The sequence below is a fragment of the Erpetoichthys calabaricus genome, chromosome 13 (assembly GCF_900747795.2).
Source record: "Erpetoichthys calabaricus chromosome 13, fErpCal1.3, whole genome shotgun sequence".
NCBI classification, from domain to species: domain Eukaryota; kingdom Metazoa; phylum Chordata; class Cladistia; order Polypteriformes; family Polypteridae; genus Erpetoichthys; species Erpetoichthys calabaricus.
Genome location: NC_041406.2, coordinates 67,446,242 through 67,473,944, shown reverse-complemented (window position 1 = coordinate 67,473,944; position 27,703 = coordinate 67,446,242). Strand labels below are relative to the sequence as shown.

The 27,703-nt window shown below is 37.7% G+C and overlaps 1 protein-coding gene across 1 annotated transcript in view; it reads left to right on the top strand.

Moving 5' to 3' along the window:
* Positions 1 to 27,703, top strand: part of LOC114663759 (trichohyalin-like) — a 247,472-nt gene that overhangs the window by 158,065 nt on the left and 61,704 nt on the right. Inside the window, exon 10 of the mRNA XM_051935916.1 lies at positions 13,648 to 13,862. Within this exon, the coding sequence (XP_051791876.1) occupies positions 13,648 to 13,862 (215 nt within the window). The remainder of the gene's footprint in view (positions 1 to 13,647; positions 13,863 to 27,703) is intronic.

Genomic DNA, 27,703 nt, shown 5'->3' with positions numbered 1-27,703 from the left:
AATAATCGTAACACACGCCGTAGCGCGACAGCTGTGAAAAGTGAGGTTCAGAAAAAAACAGATCCTTAACAAATTGTTATTGGTATATTTTCGATCCGTTTAAAAAGGTTTTCTTTTCTTATTAAAAAATTAAAAGCAGTACTTCGCCGCAACGAACCGCGAGAATTTGGCTATATACTGTATATCTGCTTCTCGCAATTAAAAGAGGGCACGTGGCGGATTTTAGACGACTTCATGACCAAACTTAAGTGTTACCTGCCAGGTAGGGTTACCACTTTTAATACAAAAAAATAAGGGACGCATACTGCAGCGGGTGCCACATCTCAGTGCCAACAGTTTGCAGACTCTACTTAAAAGACCCGCCCTCCTCACTGGACAGTTAAAAAGACCAATCAAACTAACGATGACATCAAGTATTACCCAATCAAAAGTTAGAAAGGAGGTATCTTCATAAAATGCGTGTGGGATGATTTGCATGAGACGCTGCTTTAAAAAAAATGATAAAAAAAAATACGGGACAAATCCCGTCCCGTATTGATTCAAAACGGGACGCGCAATTTCATTCTCAAATGCGGCACGATTCCGTATTTTAAAGGACGGGTGGCAACCCTACAGTGCCAGGTAACCACCCATACAATCAGATTGTGATTCAGACTAGGAATGCAATGAATGTAATTACCCCGATCTACATACAAGGCGAAAGTCTTGCAACATTCAAAGATGATGGTTTGGGATAAGTACACCATAGAACATAAAAGAGCTTATGAAGCCTTGAACCGAAAAAAGCAAGATCTCAGAGATCGTAAAAAAAAAAATAGGAGGTAATGTCGTTTTACTCGCTGTAGATTTTAGTCAAACATTACCAGTTATTCCACGAGGGAGACCAGCAGATGAACTCAACGCGTGTTTAAAATCCATGCTTCTCCCACGCTCGGTTATATGTCGCGTGTTCTCGGGTAGGTACACCAAAAAATGTATACATTTAAGCATGTAATGGGCAAACAAAAAATGAGGTATACCCGAAGGCACTGCAGTAGTACTTAATGTAACTTTACTTCTTAAATGTTAATGTTTTACTGTTTAATAATTTATACGCTTCTTATATGTTGTTCAAATTCTTTTATCAAAATACCAGTGACAGCGCAATGCACGATAACATGGAGTGAATACACCATACGCATCCGCCCACGGCTGCCCTGCTGTGCGCAGATAGGAGTTGATTCTACAATAAAATAAAATAAAGATCAAAAGAGTAATACAATCATCACCCATAAAGCGGATAGTAGACGTGACGTACTATATGTGTACCAGATTTCAAGTCAATAGGTGAAACGGTTTGCGAGCTACAGGTGATTTAAAATCCTGGACAGACACACAAATGGCCACGGTAGCAAATTACAGAAGAAGATTTTACTGTTTAATAATTTATATTTATATGAAATGTGCTTCTTATATATTACTTCATATTCTCATATGATAATGATGTTAATGTTTATATTGATTTCTATGTTATTGAAACTGCATGCATGTGTGTATATGTATGTATATATATATACTAGCAAAATACCAACGCTTCGCAGCGGAGAAGTAGTGTGTTAAAGAGGTTATGAAAAAAATGGAAACATTTTAAAAATAACGTAACATGATTGTCAATGTAATTGTGTTGTCATTGTTATAAGTGCTGCTGTCTTTTATATATATATATATATATATATATTATATATATAATATACACACACACATAAACATTTATATACATATACATATATATACATATCTACATATACACATATCTACATATATATACACACATACATAAACACACATATAAGACTTATTGACTGAAATGGGCTTTCACGAAAAAAGTTAGGGCTTTGCTACAGGATACACCCTCCACAAGTTAAGCAAGTAAAAATAAAATATATATTTCTGTTTTATTTAAACCTTTTAAGTTCATATGCATAGCCCCATTTGGCTGTTTAATTTTTTTTTTCTTTCTTCAGTAATATTTAATCTCCTTAAAGAAAAAGAACATATGCATTTTACTTTTTTTGTATCTCTTTAGTAATATTTTACTGTAAAAGGATAACCAGTATTTAAACCTTTTATGTTACTTTATACATTTATTTTACACAATGTTGAAAAATTAATAAGAAAGCTACATATTTTGGCAGCTGCTGCTTTCATTTTCAATGAAATGAAAAAAGCTCTCCAGAGAAAACGTCAATGAAGAAGAAAACAGTTTGCACTATCTAAAAATGAGAAACCCTCATTTATAAAAGTTTGCTGCAGATGACTTAACTGAAAATAAATGAATAGTTCCTATGTGTATAATACATATTTATCTATTTTACTTATGCCTTTATTCCACCAACTTACAACATCTGAGGTACAATTTGTTACATTACTTTTGTTTTTTGCAGCACAGGCAGGTGAAGTGACTTCCTCAAGGTCACACAGTGGTGTCAGTACCAGGATTTGAACTAACAAGCTCCGGGTTTACTGAAATATTACTGAAGAAAGAAAAAAAACGAAAACGGGCAAATGGGGCTATGCATACAAATGTCCATCCGTCCATTATCCAACCTGCATTATCCTAAATACAGGAGCCAATAAGTAGATATGTATATATACAGTATATATATATATATATATATATATATATATATATATATATACAGTATATATATATATATATATATATATATATATACATACAGTATATATATATATATATACAGTATATATATATATATATATATATATATATACAGTATATATATATATATGTGAATGTATGTATGTATATATGTATGTCTATATATATATATATATATATATATGTAGATATGTAAATTTGTATATGTATATATATGTTTATGTGGATGTGTATATACGTATATATATGTAGATATGTGTATATGTAGATATGTATATATATGTATATGTATATATATGTTTATGTGTGTGTGTGTGTGTATATTATATATATAAAAGACAGCAACACTCATAACAATGACAACACAATTACATTGACAATCATGTTATGTTATTTTTAAAATGTTTCCTTTTCTTTTTCATAACCTCTTTAACACACTACTTCTCCGCTGCGAAGCGCGGGTATTTTGCTATTTATCTATATATATAAAGGAGAGTTGGGATCCGAGAGACTGTGTTTGTGTGTTTGTGGAGGGATGGAGAGTTAAGGCGGGTGTTGGAGTCACGTGATCATCTCCCCTCCCATTCACCTCATTTCATTCACTTCATTTCGCTCCGAGCTGAGCTCTGCAGCTGGCGCGGTCTTGCTGTTCTTGATTTGCTTTTCACATGGCCAAGTATACGTTGCATGCTCAAGAGTAAGCTCAGCGCACAACTTGGTCATATTACAACCGGAGGGGCGAACTGACAACATGGTATACAAAGAGATCCTTAACAAATAATTATTGGTATAATTTCCCTCAGTTTATTATTTAAAATTTTAAAGCAGTACTTCGCCACTGCGAAGCGCGGGTATTTTGCTATTATATATATATATATATATATATATATATATATATATATATATATGTGAATGTATGTATGTATATATGTATGTCTATATTTATATCTATATATATATATATATATATATATATATATATATATTTATATGTAGATATGTAAATTTGTATATGTATATATATATATATATATATATATATATATATATATATATATATATGTATATGTGGATGTGTATATGTATATATATGTATATGTAGATGTGTATATGTCGATATGTATATATATGTATATATGTTTATGTATATATATGGTTACATAACCTCTTTAACACACTACTTCTCCGCTGCAAAGCGCGGGTATTTTGCTATATGTATATATATATGTGTCTGTATGTGTATATATATATATATATTTATATATATATATATATGTGTGTATGTATGTATGTGTGTATATGTATGTGTATATATATGTTGATATATGTATATATATGTGGATGTCTATATGTATATATATATATATATATATATATGTAGATATGTGTATATGTAGATATGTATATAAGTATATATGTTTATGCATATATATGTTTACATAACCTCTTTAACACACTACTTCTCCGCTGCGAAGCACGGGTATTTTGCTAGTATTCAAATAAATCGGAGACCAGAGGAAAATGCAGAATGAGTTTTTATTTGCACATAGATCTAATACATCATGTCATCTGGTTCTTATTATAGATAGATAGATAGATAGATAGATAGATAGATAGATAGATAGATAGATAGATAGATAGATAGATAGATAGATAGATAGATAGATAGATAGATAGATAGATAGATACTTTATTAATCCCAATGGGAAATTCACATTCTTCAGCAGCAGCACACTGATACAATAAATAATATTAAATTAAAGAATGATAATAATACAGGTGAAAAAAACAGACAATAACTATGTATAATGTTAAATATTAACGTTTACCCCCCCTGGTGGAACTAAAGAGTCGCATAGTTTGGGGGAGGAACGATCTCCTCAATCTGTCTGTGGAGCAGGACAGTGACAGCAGAGCTTCATCCAATCAATGAGTACCACCAGTATCTTCTGAATCCTTTTGACTCTCCCATTAAACTGAATACTGCCATGTAAATTGACGTGATCTGCGAATCCTTCCATTGATTTTAGCACAACTTCATAGAAGGGTGTTTGGGCTTTCCCATTAGTTTATTCCCACTTTCTAGAGGGGTGTTTGTTACTCACCTACTTTATTTTACCCATAGTAACTATCTTGGAGGCTCCTCTAAGATAAGGCAACGGCCTCACGTATCTAAGCTTAAAACAACATTTAGTTAACCCTTCAGTTACATTCAACTCTTATCATTATGTTTAATCGGTCATTATTTTAACTTCATATACGTACTGTATATACTTGTGTTAAATAATAAAATTATATCATGTCTCTTCTCTATTATAAAAAAATATTTGGACGAGACAAGACTTTTTTTCCTGAGACGAGACGTGATCTTTTGAAGAGAGACGGTCAAGGTCCTACGAGACGATCAAGTCACATCATACGTACAATAAGTAAGCGAGTCCCGTGAGACGGTGACTTTTGCACGTCACACCCTACTTACAACCATTTTCAAACAAGACCATGGTAATCTAACTTCTCAGTTGTTAGAATGGTTTTGGCAGACACACTTCCTGTGCTCTCATCTGTTAAACATTCAGGGCCAGAAAAAGACAAAGTAGAATGTCATAAAGAATTCAAAAACATTGGTGCTGGCAGAGAAGGAAAATAGGAAAATTCAAAAGTCTCAAACAAATGATAGTAAAGATCACTTTAGTGCACGCAAACAGAAAATATTACTCGGTGAAATTATGGAACAGCGAAAAGAGATTGAGTAGTTTTTGAGGATTTCTGGGGGAGAAGAGAGACAAGGCAGTGAGACAAAAGGACAGCTGCTGTACAGTCTTTCAAACATTTGAAGCGCCGCATGAAATGCAGATAACGTGGCACAGCAGCAGCAGCAAGCCACCAGCTGATTGAACAAAGAGGATGTAAACAAAATGTATTTTTTCCCATTGTAACAACTCTGGGGGGGGTGGGGGTGTAAAGGGGTTGGCAAGCGAAGTGAGCAGGGGGCAAAGGCCCCTTGTATTGATTCAAAATACTGATTAAAATTCTATATTATTTGCATGCACCCAGTGCTGCCATGATAAACTCTGATGCCTTGTGGATTTGGAAAAGGAATGGAGTAATGCATCTAATGAAGATGGGACAATGAAGAAATGGCTAGGAATCAACAACTAGGGTGCATAACAGGCATTAATAGTCTTTCTGGATTTCAAATTGCTGTTTATCACCTATAAACTCTGCTTTTGTGAAAACTTAATAAGATCATTTACTTGATGACATACAGTATCAAAGTCATGTAGGTATACAGTAGACAACTGCTTTTCATCTAATAACAACAACAACATTTATTTATATAGCATATTTTCATACACAAGATGCAGCTCAAAATGCTTTATAAGATGAAGCAAGAGAAAAAAAAAGAAATAAAATATAAAAATAAAATTAGGCAATACTATTTAACATAGAATAAAAGTAAGGTCCATGGTCATGGAGGACAGAAAAAATAAAAAAAAAAACAGACAGCTGGAGAAAAAAACAAAATCTGCAGGGGTTCCAGGCCATGAGACCATCTAGCCCCCTCTAGGCATTCTACCTAACATCAATGACATCAATCAGTCCTCATGGCTTTCAGGGTTCACATGGAAGAACCTGATGATGACGGTCATGTGGACCTCTGGCCTTTAATCCATCAAGGTAGGAACATCACGGTGCTTTGATCAGGTGGTGGTACAGCAGAGAAGGTAGGGGTTAGTACGGATTTTGGAGCCAACAAAAATGATAATGGTAATTAAATGTATATACCGAACACCAGGATTAAGCGGAAATGAAGCTATGAGGAAGCCATGTTAAAATAATGAGTTTTTAGCAGTTTTTTAAAGTGCTCCACCATATTAGCCTGGCGAATTTCTGTTGGTAAGTTATTCCAGATTTTAGGTGCATAACAGCAGAAGGCTGCTTCACCACTTCTTTTAAGTTTAGCTCTTGGAATAATAAGCAGACACTCATTTGAAGATCTAAGGTTACGATTTGGAGTGTAAGGTGAAAGGCATTCTGAGATATAAAATGGAGTGAGATTATTTAAGGCTTCATAAACCATAAGCAGTATTTTAAAGTCAATTCTAAATGACATGCGTAACCAATGTAGTGACATCAAAATCGGAGACATGTGCTTGGATTTTCTATTCCTAGTTAATATTTTAGTAGCTATTCCGTTATAGGAGATGGATGTCTGAAGCAGAGCTCCGCTAGCAGCGGCTTGATTTTCCCACGTATTTCATATTATTTAGAGGTCTCCTGTATTTAACCCGACCAAGGAACTTCCACTACAATATACAAGCATGAGTAACAAGAAGAAAAGTCAGAAAGAACCAGAAAAGAAACTTGAAGCTGCATCAAAGTCTGGACAGACATTCAGCCCTAGTGCAAGGTATGGCTTCTCGGAGACTGACCTGGAACAGGCAGACGAATGCGCAGATTTCCTGGGACCCCGCTCCATTGTATTGTCTCCAGTTGAGAGTGAAAATGGGAGCGAAGGTGCAAGTGATACAGGTTGCAATGGATCGCCGATTTCTGAGGATCATTCGAGACTAGAAAAGGCCCTGCAGGATGTGCTCTCATCTACTCATCGTGAGCCCGCAGCACCTGCTGTAACAGGAGCTGCATTTCCACTCGTGGAGCACAAAATCTGAAACGAACTGTCTGAACTGAAAACTGAACTGAAAGAGATGATCGCTACACTGGCCACTGCCATGGCTACGGCCATAAATGAGCTTAAGAAGGATAACAAGAATGATCTTAAGAATGAGCTTAAGAAGTCTAACATTGAGCTTGAGACGGATAACAAAGACCGGGAAACGCGTCTATTTCAACGTTTTGACGTGAACTTTAAAGGCATGTTGGAGAAATCAGAGGAACACATCGAAGAAAATAGAACCAAACAGAAAATGCTTGCCGACCAAATTAATGATGTTACAGATCAGCTGGATGACGTTAAGCAGGCATTCACAGCTTGAGTTGAAACAGCGGAACAATTGGCGTCTAACGCTGATGACAAAGCTACAGCTGCGAATTCTGAATACAAAAAACTCGGAGACAGACTTGCGGCCCTGGAAGATGGGTGCAGAAGAAACAATATAAGAATTGAGGGTATACCTGAGAAACGAGAAAGCTCAAACCCAGTGAAATTTGCAGTAGAATTACTCTCTAAAATAATTGGAGATGATTTTAAACTCGACATTGAGATAGCAGCTGCTTATCGCACATACAGATCAAGCACCTTTAAACCTAGGTCTTTTATTGTCCGCTTCGAGCGATTACGATGTAAGCTTGATGTAATGGCACTTCTCAGACACAAGCAAGACATTATATTTGAAAATAATCTTATTCGTATTTTCCCCGACTTCTCACCATTAACAGCTGCAAAATGCGCAGCCTACTTTAACATTAAAAAGTTGCTACAGAAAGCCGATATCAAATACAGCCTCTTGTATCCTGCCAAACTGAAAGTGGAAGTTCAAGACCAACACTATGTATTTCCAAGCAAGGAGGAAGCTGAAAAGGAACTAAAGAAGCTGTTTCCGACACTTTTTTTGAAAGTTAATAAGGAGCCGTATTCTGTCAAGACATGGGAAGGACCTATCATCTGCTGTTGGATCCACTTTTAAAGAGATTGGTATTATAATTATACGTCCTTTTCTTTACTGGGGCATTATATGTTTATGTCTTAATTACAGTTATAGACGTGAGTGTGGAAGTAATTAAAGTAGGGTTGTGTTTTTTTTTTTTTTTTACTACCTTAAAGTAGACTGTTTAACATCATACTCTTGGTTTATTGCTATTTATACTGTTTATACTATTACATTATACTATTACATTAGGATTTACTATGTTTATCATAGACTACTTTTTAAAATCATTCCCATGGTTCTTTCTTTTATTATCTTAATATCTTAAAATTGCTGAAGATTATTTTAAGCTTAAAGACTGTTAATGATTATATTTTCAGCAGATAGTATTTAGAATTCAGCTGCAATAGATATCTCTTTGTTTTAATTCTCTAATGCTGCTGCGGGGTGGGGTTTGTTTTGTTTTGGACGTGCTCTGTCTCTTTGTATGTCAGAGGACCGGGACATCGCGAAGTGGGATCAAGCCTCAAGTGTGGAGGAAAGGTCGGGGGGGGGGGGGGAGTAAAGGGGGAAGAGAAGGAGAGCAGGCTATATCTAATCTATTCTTCTAATCCTTATAACTATAAATATCAATGCAACAATAGGCTAAAATGCAATCACTCATGGGGAATTTTGAAATTAAGATTAAAACTGCCTCACTACCAGTTAAGACTATAAAATGACATTAAAAACTCAGAATCAATCAATCAATCAATGTCTCCATGATGGAACAGTTAACTTTTTGAGCTGGAATGTTAAAGGCCTGAATCACGAATTAAAGAGAAAGAAAGTATGCTCTCACCTAACAGGCTTAAACGCTAAAATAGTATTTTTACAGGAGACCCACTTACTAAGCAAGGATCAGTTCAGACTACAAAAAGACTGGACTGGGCAAATGTTCCATTCTAGCTTTATAAAGAAAACTAGAGGGGTGGGAATTCTCATACACAGAACAGTTCCATTTGTAGCATCAGATGTAGTATCGGACCCTGAAGAGAGAACAGTAAAATGATTTTGATAAATGTTTATGCACCCAATGTCTATGATAAGGAATTCATGCAAAATCTATTTGCATCCATTCCCAATGTGAACACTCATAAAATTATAATGGCTGGGGAATTTAATTGTGTTTTAAATCCACTCTTAGATAGGACTCCTGCGACAGGGGGGACGACATCTAACACTGCAAAGACAATTACACAGTTTTTAACTGACCACAACTTATCAGACCCCTGGAGGTTTCTTAACCCAAACTCAAGAACATATTCGTTCTACTCACCAGTGCATTATAGCTACTCAAGAACTGATTATTTTTTTATAGATAATAATTTCCTGCCTACGATTAAATTGTGCAAATACGACACAATTGTTATCTCCGACCATGCCCCTCTGGTTTTGGAGCTAAAATCATTAAGCCCCTCACACTCACCTTGCAGGTGGCGCCTTAACCCTCTACTATTGGCAGACGAGAACTGCACAGATTTTATATCCAAACAAATCAGCTTCTTCCTAGAGACAAACACGCCCACAGAGGTTTCTGCAGGAACACTCTGGGAAACTCTAAAGGCCTTCTTAAGAGGACAGATTATTTCATATCTTTCCCACAAAAATAAATTAGAAACCAAGAAAGTGTCAGAGCTAAGAAGCGAAATTACTAGAATAGATGAAGAACAAACCAGACGTCCAAGTGAAGCTCTTCACAGGAAAAGGCACGCCCTGCATACAGAATTTAACATCTTAACAACTAAAGAAACTGAACAACTTATTTATAAGTCAATACATCATTACTATGAACATGAAAAAAAAGCTAATAAGCTTTTAGCTCAACAAATTCACAAACAAGAAGTTCGCAATGCAATACCAGTAATCACCAACACGAATGGAGAAGAAATCATTGACCATAAAAATATAATGCGCGCAATTGGAGATTATTATAAATCCTTATATTCTACTGAGTTCAAAGAAGACAACACAATCTAATGCATTTCTGAATACATTACAGACACCACAAATAGATGCTTTAAGTGCTAAGGAACTGGATAAACCTCTGATGCTAACAGAATTACTAGATGCTATAAAGTCACTTCAAAGCAGGAAATCAGCAGGCCCTGATGGTTACCCCATAGAATTTTATAAGAACTTCTCCACTCAGCTAACTCCCCTCTTATTGGCAACATTTACAGAAGCTAGAGACAACCAAATACTACCTCAAACATTTCGACAAGCATTAATCACTGTCTTTCCTAAACAAAATAAGGACTTGTTACAATGTGCATCATACAGACCAATTTCACTCCTGAATAATGATGTTAAGATACTCTCAAAAATTCTAGCTAGAAGGATAGAGAAAGTGCTGCCCTCTGTAATATCACAGGAGCAAACTGGATTTATTAAAGGCCGACACCTATCTTCCAATCTCCGACGCTTGTTTAATGTTATATATTCACCAGCAAAATCAAACACCCCAGAGATATTACTATCATTAGACGCAGAAAAATCATTTGATATGATTAAATGGAACTACCTTTTCACTGCATTGGAGAAATTTGGGTTTGGCCCAAATATTTGTGCATGGATCAAACTACTGTATACCAATCCAGAAGCTTCAGTTTGTATTAACAACATTTGTTCAGACTACTTTAAGCTAGAACGTTGTACCAGACAAGGATGTCCCTTGTCACCACTGCTGTTTGCAATCGCCATTGAACCACTGGCGGTTCACTGTCGAAATTCTTATCAGATAAAAGGGATTATCAGAGAAGGACTGGAACAGAAAATTTATCTATATGCAGATGATATGGTTTTATATATATATCAGACCCAGAAAACACTGTGCCTGCAGTTCTAACAGCACTAACAGAATTTCAAAAGATATCCAGTCTCAGAATTAATCTGAATAAAAGTATACTCTTTCAGTGAATTCACAAGCATATAATATTAGATTCGACACACTACCTTTTACAATAGCAGATCAGTATAAATACCTAGGGGTAAATATCACAAGTAAACATAAAGCTCTTTATCAACAAAATTTTGCCGTCTGTATGGAAAAAATTAAGCAAGACTTGCATAGATGGTCAACCCTTCATCTCACTCTAGCCGGAAGAATTGACGTTATTAAGATTAATATCCTTCCTAAACTTCTTTTAGGAAGGAAACCTAAAACCATATAAAATCTTATTAGAGTCCCTACCTTTCAAAGACCCAAGAGGACATTGGGAAGAAGATCTCTTAATCAATATATCAGAAAAGGAGTGAAAGATAGCAAAGCTGAGAATTCACTCAAGCTCCATATGCGCAACGCATAGAATTATTCAACTAAAAATTATAATTCGAGCTCATCTGTCTCGCTTAAAACTGTCCAAAATGTTTTCAGGGCAAGATCCAACCTGCGAATGCTGCAACCAAGCTCCTGCCTCACTGGGTCACATGTTTTGGGCCTGCACCAAACTAACATCATTTTGGACCAAAATTTTTAAGTGCCTTTCAGACAGCCTTGGGGTCACAATCCCTCCTAACCCATTAACAGCTGTGTTCGGTGTTCTTCCAGACGGACTTGAAGTGGAGAAGGACAAGCAAACGGTGATTGCATTCACTACACTTTTGGCACGCAGACTTATTTCGTTAAATTGGAAGAATCCTAACTCTCCTCTGATAAGTCAGTGGGAAACCAATGTTTTATATTATTTGAAATTGGAAAAAATCAAATTCTCAGTTAGAGGATCTGTACAGAATTTTTTCAAAACTTGGCAGGATCTAATCAACATTATTTTAGAATAACAGAAATAACTATTACTGCATTTATTTTCCTTCTCCATTTTTTATTTACCTATATTTCTTCCTTTCTTTTGTTTATTGTTGCCTTATTAAAAAGCCCTAAGCAATTCTCCTTTGGCTAAGGTCTCCTTCTCAGGGGTGAGGTTTGATTTGTCTTCAATTTTTTTTCTTTTTGTTATAAATTGATCTGTTTGTATGGAATGATTACAATAAAATTAATAAATAAAATTAAAAAAAAAAATTCTAGTAGCTGATTTATGCACTAATTGCAATCGATTGATGTCTTTTTTGGGTAGTCCTGAGAGGAGTGCATTACAGTAATCTAGATGACTGAAAACAAAAGTGTGAACTAATTTCTCAGCATCTTGCAAAGTTATAAGAGATCTAACTTTTGTTATATTTCTTAAGTGAAAAAATGCTGTCCTAGTAATCTGACTAATATGTGATTTAAAATTCAGGTCAGAGTCAATAATTATCGCTAAATTGTTTACCACTGTCTTGACTTTTAATCCTATTGGATCAAGTTTATTTCTGATACCCTCATTATATCCATTTTGGCCAATCACTAAAATTTCTGTTTTTTCCTTATTTAGTTTGAGATAATTACTACTCATCCATTCAGAAACACAAGTAAGGCATTGTAGTAGTGAATCAAGAGAATCGGGGTCATCAGGCGCTATTGATAAATACAGTTGTGTGTCATCAGCATATCATCACATTTCAATGAGTTGCAACGGTACCAACAAATTAGTCCATGTCTGACACATATACATATAGTGATGACTGACATCCCAACTGAGACAAATGATGTTTCCTTACTCAGCTAGGAGGACAGAGGCAGAGTGTCTCCCCCAGCCATGACTTCCGTCAATACACGTAGCTCACATTTGGACACCCACAGGGTTGTTTGGGAGTTGTAGTTCTTCAGGGCAGCTCTGTTGGGGGTCCTTAGGTGCCGCAGGAGGGTTTCCTGGGAGGAGACTTCCTGTGAGATGGAGTTTCTGCCTGACCTGGAAGTGCTTTCTTGCAATGATGCTGACATGTGAGGAGAACACCCAAATCTGGTTTGAAAAGGAGCTCTCTGCCTCAGCAAGAGAGTTGGAGTGGGTGCATATAAGCATCATTCTGACATGAATAGTTAGTTTCATTTTGCACCCTATCCAGTCCTGATTCCTTTCTTGCTTCAGTCTCTTGTGACTCTTAATTTGAAATTAGTAGGTTTTAAAAAATACACAGGTGGAATTAAAGTTTTCTGTTCTGTTGTATATTTAAAATGTTCCATTCACCATTAAACAGGATATGAAAACAAAATTTAAATGGAAGGAGTATAATTTTGGAAACAACTTTCTGAATTCCAGCCGATTCCATTAATTATGAATCTCTTCCATTTATTCAGTACTCCTGCATTTTTCTCTGTGGTCTTCCTGCCCAGTACAAGTTGGAATCATAGGGTGAGACTTCTAGCAGTATTCTTAAATAAAGCATGATTTGAAAGATCAACACAAATCCCAATGTGCAGCACAAAAGACAAATAATAATAAATTATACTTTATGTTGTTTCAGGTAAGCCTAGAGCAAAAAAGCCAAATATTCCTTTTCAAAAAGCCCTAGAGGATGTACTTCCCGCTGATGTGGAGACAGACAAACAGGAGAAGACTGTGAACCTCCCTGAATTTCCAGCTGAGCCCCTGCAGGAACAAAAAAAATTAAACTCTTCTCAATCATCTTTGTCTGCTGAAGACAGCCAGAAGCATCTCAAAGAGGATGACAATACAGAGGTGATTGCACTTTTTAACTCCTTTACACTGTTTTGTTTGATTTATAATACAAAGGATGTTTTTTTCAAGGTTGGCAATTTAATTTTTAAAATAGTTGTAAGAGTGCTGGTGCATTGTGAAAGGTAAATGGTAAGGTCAACGCTGAAAAAAGCAAAGAAATTTGAAAGTAAATGGAAATGTTTTTTATTTGGATCTTTATATCTCATACCACGCTCTTTCATTGTTTTACTTGCCTGCATATACTACAGTTGTATATATGTGTTAAGTGCACACATAGGTGCTGGCATGCTAAGCATCGGCTTTCTGTACATTACAACCTGTGGTGGCACCAGTTAAGAAATTAAAATTGATAGGTCTCAGTTTAGGAGTGCACGCACTTTATGCGATTATCTCACGTGTTATAACATTGAGAGTTTTTGTGCCTTCTCACATTGCTGGCTCAGTCATATTGATAGCTGATGGGAACCAGGCATATGACTTTATGGCGCCTTTGCAGTTTAACACTGTAACACATGATGTGATATTTTGCTGTGTCTCTGTTTTCACAGTAGGCTAAATTTAGATACCGTATATGCTCACGTATAAGTTGGGTCTTGAAACCCGAAAAATCGATCATAAAATCAGACCTGGACTTATATGCCCGTTCAAAAATGCAATGGTTAATTTTTTTTTTTACATCTTCTAGCCTCCTCTAATCTCACATCAGTTTCTCAGATGCATCGAAGTTTGTTGCAGCAGCGCAGTTATCAATTTCTTTTGCCACTTCAACGACCTCTAATTTAAAACCAGCCTACATATTTTCTTCTGATCGAACGCTCCATCATAAATAAGGGATGCTCTTATGATAAACATGTATGAGGATGTGAGATGCACAAAACAGTGCAAACGTCACTTCAGAATAGTTTGGGTATTACCGTGTGTTCACGTAGGCACAATACATAGAAAAAAAGGCACTGTGCTCCGTGGTTACTCTCTCAGTTGGGCGTTAGCATATCATAATCTCTTGGACCAATAGCATGAGTTTTCTGCATTTGACCTATACGACCGTCATTATAAAATATCGGAAATTATACAGTAAAATCAAGCCTTATCTGCGGGAGAACTTAAACGCAAGTATATATAGGATTCGCTTAATATTTACTTTACAAAAAATACAGGAAGTTAAAGAAAGCAACTTTTATTAGCAACTTCAATAGTCAAGATAAAAATGCTAAAATGTGCAAAGTTAGACACTCCTCAGGAACATCTTCACAGGTTAGGAGATCACTCAATAGAATTCTCTCCCTTCAAATCATCTACTCGATCGGCCCTAGCTACTCCAGGATGGGCCTTCTGAACACTAGGTGGTACGGTTGGCCCTTTAAATCCAACAGACAAACACTTAGGAGACAGGGTAAAAGCACTCAGAAGTATTTTAATTCTTTTTCTACCTTTTCAGTGTGTCTCTCTGGAAAATCCTTGGGTACTGTTGGTTTGACTTTGTGTCTAATGAGCAGTTGCTCATAGAGTCCCAAATGAGGCACATTACCTGCATTGTGAGGGAGTGTCAGTTACAGCACTATGGCCATGTGGCGTGTTTCCCCTAGGGTGATCCAGCTCGTAAGATCTTTATTGTTGGCTGGACCAGGCCAAGGGGTCGCCCACATAACACCTGGCTACGGCAGATAGAGGGTCATTTCCGAAGGGTGGGATTGGACCGCGGGTCTGCCTGGGGGGTTGCCAACCGGGATCCCAAGTTGTTTCATTGTGGGGTAGGGGCGGCAACGCACTGTATCAGTGCATGCTCCCCAACTTGACTTGACTTTTCAGTGCCTCTAAGCACCACAGCCACAATAAACACAAGTAAGTCGATAATAATAATCACAATTCTCTCTTTCTATATGCCCTGTGGGAATCTGGGGCACTGCTATGCTGCAGGGAGGTCTCCATCTAGTGTTTTGGGGGAGGCAGTGTCTAAAAGTAGCTGCCTTCCCCCATCCTTCTATTTCAGGGGTCTCCTGGGCCAGGCTGAGCTGCTGGCTGTCTCTCACAGCCTCTAACCAGGTCCAAGGAGAATTTACTGAAATAAGTCTTTTTCTGGGCTCAACAGAGGCATGGTGTTAAAGAGATGCAGAAATAAAGATAAAGAGAAATACTGAGGAACATTGCCCAACAGAAGCAAGAAAGAAGCAAAAAGAAGCAACAAACAAAAGAAACAAAGTAACAAAAGAAAATTCAGACTAAAAGAAGTGAGAAATCAGATGTATTGTGTAGTCAGGTGCAAAATTGTCTCAGACACAGGATGCAGAGGGTGATGGTGCGAGGAACCTTATCAGAACTGTCTGATTTTAAGAGTGGTGTTCCACGGGGGTCAGTACTAGGGCTGCTGCTATTTTTAACATATATAAATGATTTAGATAGTAATATAAGAAAGAAGCTGATTAAGTTTACAGATGGTAACAAGATAGTTGGATTGACAGATAATCTAGAATTTGTTAAATCATTACAAAGCTTCTTGGACCGCATAAGGACTTGGGCAGATTTGTGGCAGATGAAATTTAATGTCAGTAAATGTAAAGTATTACACATAAAAATTAAAAATGTTAGGTTTGAATACACAATGGGATTTCTGAAAAATGAAAGTACACCTTATGAGAAGGACTTAGGAGCCGTGGTGGAGTCTTTGCTATCAACTTCCAGGCAGTGTTCAAAAGCCATTAAGAAGGCAAACACAGTGTTAGGTTATGTAGCACGATGTGTGGAGTACACGTCCAAGGAGGTTATGCTCAAGATTTATAACACACTGGTGAGGCCTCTTCTGGAGTACTGTGTGTAGTTTGGATCTCCAGGCTACAAAAAGGACATAGCAGTGCTAGAAAAAGTCCAGAGAAGAGCAACTAGGCTGATTTCAGGGCTACAGGGCATAAATTATGAGGAAAAATTAAAAGAACTGAGCCTATACAGTTTAAGCAAAAGAAGATTAAAAGGTGAAATGATTGAAGTGTTTAAAATTATGAAGGGAATTAGTACAGTGGATCAAGATTGTTATTTTAAAATGAGTTAATTGAGAACAAGGGGACACAGTAGAAAACTAGTTAAGGATAAATTTTACACAAACAGGAAATTTTTCTCATGCAGAGAACCATAGACATATGGAATAAGTTCCTTTAACGACTTTCTAAACTAAACTTGATGTTATTTTAGAAGAATTAAGTGGATAGAACTGGCAAGCTTTTTTGGGCTGAATGGCCTGTTCTCGTCTAGATTATCTTAATGTTCTAATAGATTAGCATAAGTAACACTGTCTGCTAGATGTAACATAAAAGCTAACCAACTCAATAAGGATACCGTATATACCCGCGGATAAGTTGGGAGTTGATTTTAACTTATAATTTCTAGTATTTTATAATGTCGGTCATATAAGTCGAATGTGGAAAACTCACGCTATTGGTCCAGGAGATTATGATAATAATTGGGATTAATAAAGTATCTATCTATCTATCTATCTATCTATGATATGCTACGCCCACCTGAGAGAGTAACCATGGAACACACTGTGTATTGTGCCTACGTGACCACACGGTAATACCCAAACTATTCCAAAGCGATGTTTGCACTGTTTTGTTTTTTTTTTATTTCACACCCTCATACACCTTTATCGTAAAAAGCATCCCTTATCTACGATGGAGCATTTGATCAGAAGAAAATATGAAGCTGGATTTAAATTAAACGTCATTGAAGTAGCGAAAGAAATTGGTAATGGCGCTGCTGCAACAAAATTCAATGTGTCTGAGAAACTGATGCGAGATTGGAGGAGGCTAGAAGATGTGAAAAAAAATCTAAGTGTGATATTTTTGAACGGGCTTACAAGTCGGGGTCTGATTTTATGATCAATTTTTTGGGTTTCAAGACCCGAGTTATACCAGAGTATATACGGTAATCAAAATTCAGTTTGAAGCGATTTAAGCACCACTGAGTTCACTTCACTCACACTATGTGACTGTAAAAGAAGGTTAAGTGGATAAAGCTTTTAGATACAGCAGGAAATTACTGTAATGATATAGCAGATACATGAGAAACGACGGCTCACATTTCTGGCTTCTTTTCTGCATGGTTTGCCTCTGACAGAAGAAGTCTTCAGAAGCCAGCCAGCTATCACATTTCATTTTCCTGGGTGGTAAAAAGCTTCCAAAGAGTAGAGTAGCTGAGCTAACCATTTGTTGATTGGCATTCCTGAACAATTTCCTTTTTTGAATGCAGGCAGCACAGTTTGAATTTAGTGATCTACTGTATATGGACAAGAGAGAAGTTCCCCATAAGTAGATTCTCCATGTCTTCAATAACCAAAATGTGCAAATGCTCTCTTCTCCAGTGATAAGATATGTTCATTCAGTTGTAAGGTATAAGGTATGCAAATACAGAAATTCTTTCTGAACCTTTTGAATAGACATGTGCCAGCCTCTTGTCAAAAACAGCCATGCTAATGCGGATATCTGTCCCTTCACTTAACCTCGAGTCTTGTTCAGAAAGGAAACAAAAACACTTGCTTAATCTGTTCAAGTCTACTCTGTATAAAGTGGACCACCATGAAGACATAATCCAACTTCCATTGAGTTTATCACAAATTACGTAGCTGAAGTAAGAAATGCGTGATTAGTGCATAAACAAAGGTATGAGGCAAGGCTTCAGAGGTGTTACTAAAAGTTCCATAAGTAGTTTGTCTACCATTAGTCAAATGGTATTCTCGAATAAGAGGCGAGATTGAGTCACTGATGGTCTGTGGACTTTCCTGTGGAATTTCATTCAGCACCCATTCAATGTTCCTGGCCAGATGCACCAAAGTTATGGTTAAGGGAGAGATTTAATGAAGATGCCTTCAGTGATGTCCCAACTGGATCCAGGTCACAGTACCTGGCAGGCCACTCAGTAGTTGTGATGTTCTGAAGTGCTTCACAAGACATTGCAACAGTAAGTGTCTATGCATTATTAATTTCCATTGGTATCCCTGAATTGTTAAGTAATTTGTTAACCACAGCATCAAGCTGCTGAGCAGTCAAGGTATCATCAGTACTAAAAACTACATCCTGCTGGCACATGCAATGGCTCCAAAAACCATGATACATGGAGATATTGATGTATATTTTGAGCCTTTGAAGACCTAAAGTTTCTCATCACTCTGGACCCAGAGAGAAATAAGATTCTTCATTGAATGTGAATCAGAGTTGCTTTGCTATCTAGTGTGATCTCTTCTGACACCAGACAACTCTTTACCACCTGTGCTGAGGTGTCAGTGGGAGACAAAGTATTGAAACACTGGAGTATGCAGAAAACAAGTAACAAGAAGTGTTGCGACACTTAACATAGACTTAAAACTGATTTGTGAAGGTGTTGTTCTATACTTATCACCATCTGGAGTATGGGTCTATTTTTCCATTCAGGTGTTCAAGATGGCCACATCCCGGGTGGGTTGCTATTCTGCACCCATTCAATGTTCTATGTCAACTGTACCAAATATATACTTAAGTGACAGGCAGAAAGGCAGATGCCTTCAGTAATGTCGTAAGTATGTTCAGGTTGATCAGAAATGTTGTTCAGGATGGTCATGTTGTGAGTCTGTGAGCATCTATTCCTTCAGCTACCCATTGATACCACACACTGAGTCATTAGTACAATCCGTTCTCTGGGTACTCTGGTTTTCCTACCATATCCCTAAAGACGTTAAGGTTAGGTTAATGGGCAGTTCCAAACTGGCCCCAGTATGAGTGTGAATGTGAATAGGCCCTGCCTCATGCCTAGTGCTGCCAGGATAAGCTTCAGCCTCCTGTGACCTCAAATTGAATTATGTGGGTTTGAGATTGATGATGGGTTCATAGGTTCATATGGTCATTATTGTCACAGGTATAGATAGTAATGAAATTCTTACTGGTGTGTGTAAATCAACATGCAACACATCATCACCCTCCAGCACCAATGACTAGTGGGTTTAACTACTGTACCTGAAACATCTGCCATCTATATCTGAAAATTTTTAGAACACTTTTTAAACACATAATAACATTATGAAGCAATTATAACATACTGTATGTCTTAAGAAGAGCCAAGTCAACTTTTCAAGTGAACTCCTTGCTAAATTAGACTTTATCCTGAATTTACTATTAATCTGTAATGTATGGTGCAGGCGTTAGTCTTGTGTCCTAATAGCTCCTGGAGATCTGACTTCAAGTAACAAGCCAAGTCACTGCCGATGCACAGCCTGTTTATAATCCCAAAGACATGTGAGGAACATGATGTCACCCTCATCCATGCTAGTGATCCGAATCCTCTCAAAATCCACAGCTGTTAAAACAGTGCTCTTGAATGTCTTTAGTCATCAGTTGAGGAAAAGAATATGTTTTATTACTCAACCAAACTTTAATTTCATGGAAAACAAAGAGAGTACTTGGCTATTTACAGATATTGCATGGGACTTTTAATCATTTATGAAGGTTCTTACAGTCATAGTGCATGCCAAGTTTAGTGAAACCTGATACCGTTTTGTTGGTAGAGTATCCTCCAGGCTAAAAAGGATTCACTTAGGAATTAGGAAGCCTTTACTGTCATTGTACAGTACAATGAAATTGTAAAAGCTATATCTGTAAATGGTGCAAGTACAGCGAACAACGACAAACAAATAATATGAAAAACATAAACTGCATAACAAATAATTACCTTTCATAATTAGATAAGGAACGGAAATTATTATCCACTAAAACGACCATTGTACATATTGGAAAAAAATAACAGTTCTATGAGATTTTAAAATTTAAAATTCTAATAGCCCAAGGATAAAAACTATCTGCAAATCTTTTTCTTCTACTTTTAATGCTCTTGTACTGTCTGGTGGACTCCTGAGTGGCCAGGATTGGAACAGTCTTTAATGATTTTCCTGGCTCTGCTGAGGCATTGGGCCTGGAGGTATCTTCCAGGGATGGCAGACAGCAGCCAATGATTTTCCCTGCCATGAATATTACCCTCTGTAGAGCTTTCCTGCCTTCCGCTGTGCAGCCAGCATACCATTTTGAAATATAGTATGCTAGAACATTCTTGATGGTTGAGCAGCAGATGGTCAACAGCAATTTCTCCTTCAGTTCCACTTTCCAGAGAAGTCTCAGGAAATGCAGTCACTGCTGGGACTTTTTCAACAACCACCAGAGTGTTTGCTGTGTAGAATGGGTCCTCAGAAATTTAACTTTGCAGGAGCTGAACACTAGAATTTCCAAAAGCCTGAAAACATTTCCGTTCTCTCTGAAAAGCCTACTTTTCCCCAAATACACGCAAGAAAAATCGTAATATCCTTATCAGCTCAGTAATTGCCCATGTTGAAGCAGGCAGACATGCAGGGGCACCATCAGCCCCAGAGAAAGCACTCGGAGTCCCAGGACAGGCAGCAGAATCAGGCTTTATTGTATGGTGCACATACAGACTCAACTCATATGGGACAATGAGCGTCCAGCCATAGACACCTTTTACTTTTATCACAATTCTTATCATTTAAGACATTATTCTTCCTCATCTGACTCCTAGCATTCCACTGCTCTAGTCCTGCCACTAATTAATTCCATCAATAATTCTTAGTTGAGGGGGTGTCAAACCCTGCTCTGTCCATCTTATCTATTTGATAAGGACTATTCTCTCCCACTACTATCTTAGCGCTTGCTACCATAATTTACGGCCAAAGAGTTCACATTCCCTCTCTAAGCGAGGGGCCCTTCCTCTCCTAGCACATCTGACCTCTGGCTTATGAACTATTGGTGGTTTTTAGCTCAAACAAACTAATAAAGTATATGTTAACAGGAGCCTTTTTAATCCTAACACTCACATGTTTAATGCTTAGTGTAAGAGCCAATCTTAGAAAGTTAAAGCTTTGAGTTAAACCCAGATTAGTGTTTGCTTAATGTGAATAGAATAGAAATTTCTTTCATATTCATAGACAATGGTATAGTCTTTCCCCCCGTAAGTTAGTTTGAGATAGAACTTTCTTGCTGTAACTAAGATACAGTGTGTTAATTAAGTCAGTTGTTGTTTAGAACAGGTCCCAGTAAACAGGGACTTAAAAGACCCATTTTTAACATAGAAATGGGATAGGCATACAAATTTATGACCGTTCTTAAATGGTTTAGAAGTGATTTTTAACAATTAGAAATGAAGCAAGATTTAAGCTTTGAACAATAGCTTTTCTTTTTTTTGCTATATCAATTTTCTCTTTTTTGCATGAACTGTTTAACTTTGAATTTTTACTAAAGCTTTAAAAAGAACATATTTTGTCTGTGGAATCATTTTGATGGGTCAGGCTTTTGCTGAATCCCATTTTGTATGCTAGAGCTGCTGAACTTTGGTAATTTTGGGAAACGCAGCTATGCTTAGTATAAATCAATGCTTACTTTGCCATGTGCTTATAATACTTTTCTAGTACGTGTAAATTACCAACTTTAAGAATACAGTTTTCTGTACCCACCGATAACCGCCTTTGTTTTGCAAATGTGTCAGTTAGCAGCGCTCAACCGGCACTCACCCATCCCCTATGGAGCCAACCGTTTGACCCTACTGACTCTTACACTCTATGTTTAGCACCGCCAGCTCAAATCCTCTCCCTTACAGCTCAAGTCTGCGTTGAAGACTGTATACAGTAATCCCTCGCTATATCGCGCTTCGACTTTCGCGGCTTCACTCTATCGCGGATTTTATATGTAAGCATATTTAAATTTATATCGTGGATTTTTTGCTGGTTCGTGGATTTCTGTGGACAATGGGTCTTTTAATTTCTGGTACATGCTTCCTCAGTTGGTTTGCCCAGTTGATTTCATACAAGGGACGCTATTGGCAGATGGCTGAGAAGCTACCCAACCAGAGCGCATATTACCTATTAAATAAAACTCCTCAAATATATTGTGAGCACGAGGGCTGTTCGCACCCCTAGAAGATACGTCCGCTCCTCAAAAAACACTTAAAGATTACCTTCACATTGCTCTCTTCCTTGCTGGGCTTAAATGTGGCTGTTTTGTCAAGCAATATGCTTCCTGCATGGTGCGTCGCATACTTAAAAGCTCGAACGGCACGTATTGATTTTTAATTGTTTGTTTTTCTCTGTCTCTCTCTCTCACTCTCTTTGACATTCTGTGCTCCTGACGGAGGGGGTGTGAGCAGGGGGTGCTGTTCGCACCACTAGATGATACGGACGCTCCTCTAAAAAAATGCTGAAAGGCTACCTTTACATTGCTCCCTTCCTAGCAGCTTCGTTGTCCGGCGGTGCTTCGCATACTTAAAAGCCCAAACAGCCCTATTGATTTGTTTGCTTTTCTTTCTCTCTCTGACATTCTCTGCTCTTGACGCGCATTCCTTTGAAGAGGAAGATATGTTTGCATTCTTTTAATTGTGAGACGGAACTATCATCTCTTTCTTGTCATGGAGCACAGTTTAAACTTTTAAAAAATAGACAAATGTTTGTTTGCAGTGTCTGAATAACATTCCTGTCTCTCTACAACCTCCTGTGTTTCTGTGCAAATCTGTGACCCAAGCATGACAATATAAAAATAACCATATAAACATATGGTTTCTACTTCGCGGATTTTCACCTTTCGCGGGGGGGGGGGGGGGGGGGGGGGGGGATCTGGAACGCAACCCCCGCGATAGAGGAGGAATTACTGTATAACAAATACTTGTAAGAAGTTGTATAAGTCAGGGGTCGCCAACTCCAGTTCTGGGACTACCGTGGCTGCAGGTTTTCATTCTAACCCTTTTTTTAATGAGTGCCCTGTTTGTGCTGCTAATTAACTTTTTGTGAATTCATTTTAATTGACTTCTCTTTTAAGATTTGTTCCCCTGAATTTCTTCCTTGTTCCTCTGAATTGCTTCATATCTTTACTTAAATGCAGTGGCGGGCCGTCAGGGCCTGCAAGGCCTTCTTTGCTGGCCTAAAAAGATATCTGAATCACAAACTGATGTTAATTATATTTTGTCCATGAATACTTATTAAATAATTCCAAATACTCTGTCCGCTTCCTTTCATAGCTTTTCCGATGGTTGTGCTGCTTCCAGACATGTATTTTTGTAATAAAGCATTTAACCAATCACATTTCAGCCATCATTTGTTGCCAGGCAGGGTCAAAGTCAAAGAAGTCTGCCCGGAGGCCTTCACAATCCGTTCTGCAGGCCCTCTAACACAAAATAAATGTCAATTAAACTGTTGCTTCAACCAATCAGATTTTGAGTTGGTTTCACTAGGGCCCTCTAGCAGGCATACGGCAATGTCACCGCATTCAGACCCGTTGATTGGATAGGATGGTGTGGATGGTGTAATAGAAAAATCTGAATGAGAGCATCATGGGGCAGCTGTACACATTGGTATGTTTGGCGGTGACCATTCCAGTGTCCACTGCTTTTGTCGAGCGGACATTTTCAGCCCTAAAGCGAATTAAAACTTATGCCAGAAATACGACAGGGCAGGTTCGACTTTCAGCATTAGCTTCGATGGCGATAGAAAGGGACTTCGTGATGGAACTGAAGCGCACGGATAATCTGTACGACAGAGTAATTGAACTGTTTTTGAGGAAAGAGAGGAGGATGGATTTTGTTTACAAATAATCCAAATTTTTGGTGAGTAAAATGTTGCGATTTTCCTAAACAATATTGCAAGTTTCTGAGTTATTGTTGATGTTTTTTATGTGTGTCGCGGGCTGTAGCTGCAGTAGAAAGGAACTTGTTCACTCCCTGGTTTGTCTATTCAATAAAGGTATTTATTGTGGCTACAGGAGTTATCTATCTGTGATGCTACGGCTCTTTATACTGCATTTCTGCATATTAAGATGGTTTTTATAACCATAAATTAGTTTTTGAGGGGTGGGTTGATTCAGACGGAGCACTACTAAAGGCCTAGGTGTGAAATGCACAGTCCGCCACTGCTTAAATGGCATCCAAAGATAAATGAAATGTGAAGTGAGGGAGCCAAGAGAAGACCAACTATGTCAGGGCCTCAAACTCCAACCAATTTCACTCCAACCAGTTGTTTAATTAGTCGCCAATTCTTGTTGTTAATTAAACATGTGCTTTAATTCCATGGCTTGTTGCTGATCTCATTGTGCACTAGCATACATTTACAAAACTGTTGATTTTCTCTTTTCTAGCACTGATAAAATGTTTTGTGGACCTGAACAGATCGACATTCCTGAGACCTTCACGTTTCTTTATTTTCAGATATTGTATGATGGCCACCAGTTGTTTTGGCGCATTTTGTATCTCATTATTGTTTGACTGCTAATTAAGGCAAAAGAAACAATTAAGAGGACTGAGTCTTCAAGAGCAAGACAATTAAAATTAATTCAAAAGAAGTTAATTAGGAGCAAAAACAGGTCACTAATTAAGAAAAGGGTTAGAATGAAAACCTGCAGCCACGGTGGTCTTTCAGGACCGGAGTTGGTGACCCCTGGTATAAGTAATGATATATCATTATTTGAAAACATTCATTTCATGTGTGTTCCATGTCTATAACAATCCATGTAAATGTACGATAAAACAAGAAATGTTCTGTCTTGTAGACAAAAAGCAAATGTATGTGTCTATTATATCAAATATAACCACTTGAATTTGAGTTTTTATTTTTGACAATTGCGCTTCTGTGACGTCAACTGGCATACATACCTAAATTGTTGTATAGCATTAACTTTTACAACTGACAAATCTACACAGAATGTATTTATTATATCCAATATGACTACCTGAATGTGAAACACACACAAACACACACTTGCATGAAAACGTCTTTATTTGGAAACACTATCTGGATTTCCAAGAATGTACAATTTTAGCAACATGTCATTTGAATGATTTTTTTATTCAGTTTTATTCTTGAATAAAAGTACACTTGTTTCGTCATACCTTTTGAGAAAGTGTTTATTTTATATTCCATGTCTTAATTTGAAAACAATTTTTGGACTTCACATTCACAGTAACAAAGCAATTTGGCTTTTATCCTTGAATAAAACCGAATGAAAAGAAATCGTTCAAATGACATGCCACTGTGAATGTGTAAAGACTGTGAAGTCCAAATATCAGTCGGTACAGAATAAAGACATTTGCATGCATGTTTTCGTCTTTCATCTTTATCGGTTACATTTGATGTAATATAAACATACTTTTGATCTGAGTGTCAGAAGGGGCAAATGACTGACTGGATGGGGAATGAGTGAGTGCATTTGCAAAACATAAGCAGCTATCAGTGGGCAATTTGGTGAGGTGATAAGACCATACGAGTTTCCTCACATGAGTTGGGAAAATAGGGTGATCAAAGAAAACAAGATTTTGTTGGGGATTCAAGTATTAAATATAGGTGACCCTCTCCACCAGGTCTCCATTAATGCAGACAGGGGCTGGCTCTGCTGTGTGCTTTCTGAAGTCAATGACCATGTCTTTAGTTTTGTGTGTATTGAGTGTTTATTCCTGGACCACCACATTGACAGCTTCTGCACCTCATCCCTGTATGTGAGACCTACCACTGTGGCGTGTAGACGCCACAGAGGCTGGACGGGCATTCCAGCCAGAAGTGGGGATGGTTCCTTTCCTGGACGGGAGGCTCCTAACAGGTATGTCCACAGATGCTCGGCATAATCCATTGTCTGGGGCTTGGGAATTTTGCTGTTCTTCTTTCCGATTTTTCTCCCCTCTTTCAGTACAATGGCCACGGAGTAAAAAGAAAAAAACCATGGGAAAACATGCAAAAAAGATCATGTGGGAGTTCCACTTCACAATAAAATTCTTAAACAGGTTTACTGCCATCCAGACTTCCAGAAAATCCTGCCGACTACACCAGTTGTGTAGGGGGCAACAGCGAAGCCCAAACCCCCAAACATGAATACACAAAGAGTCCAGAGATTCAGATAATGGAAGGTTTATTCAATTCACCTCCACTAAGTATCACAAGCACAAAATAAACTTTTAAAAATAAGTTTTCCCTCTCTCCTTAATTCTCTCACCACTTGCACTGCCCTGCTCCAGTCGAGTGTTCCCTCTCTTCCTCCCAGCTCTGACTCGCCTGGATAAGGGAGCGCGGTCCCTTTCATTACAGACCCGGGAGTACTTCCGGTGCAAGGGCAATTGCCTGATGGAAGTGCTTCCAGGTCACACAGAAGTCCATTATAACAGGGAGCTTGTCTCCCTGCAGCGCTCTCTCTCGGCACCCAGTGACCTTACTGGGCGTGGATATCTGAGGCTGCTGCCATCTAGTGTAATGGGGGAGAAAAAAGCCCCCAGCAGCAGTGGGCTGTCCATCCATCTCTTCCGGTCCTTCCTTCTGGGTCTAATCCCTTTCTCCTCCCCGGCTGGGATGCCCATCCAGTTCCTGTGGCATCTACAGGAGTCATCCGTGAACTTGATGATAGTGTTGCTGGAGTAATTAGATGTACAGTCATAAGTGTACAGGGTATAGAAATGGGTTTATGGGTTTTAGTGTTCTTGAGGAATTTCCAGCAATGAGGCAGTTTCCTCCCAGTTAAGAGATTCAATGTTTAGCATTTGTGTGTGCTGTTATTCTGTTTAGAGTGTTGTAGCACCATTTGCAGCACTGTAAAGCATAGTATTGTCATTTTGGGCACAGATGCTGCACAGCTTTTTTCTCATTTGGGCAATGCAGTTTATGAGGCAGGAGATTTGGATGAATTAGCAAGGAAGTTAAAAGAAGTTCCTCTTTATCTTTTTTATTTTTGATTTTTTTTCCATCACCGCAACAATCACTAACCAGCCTCTTCTCGTCATTCTCAATTTATTTGATGACTGTGATATTGATTTATTTTCTGGTCTTTACTGTGCTGTTGCTGTTTTTTTTTGTTTGTTCT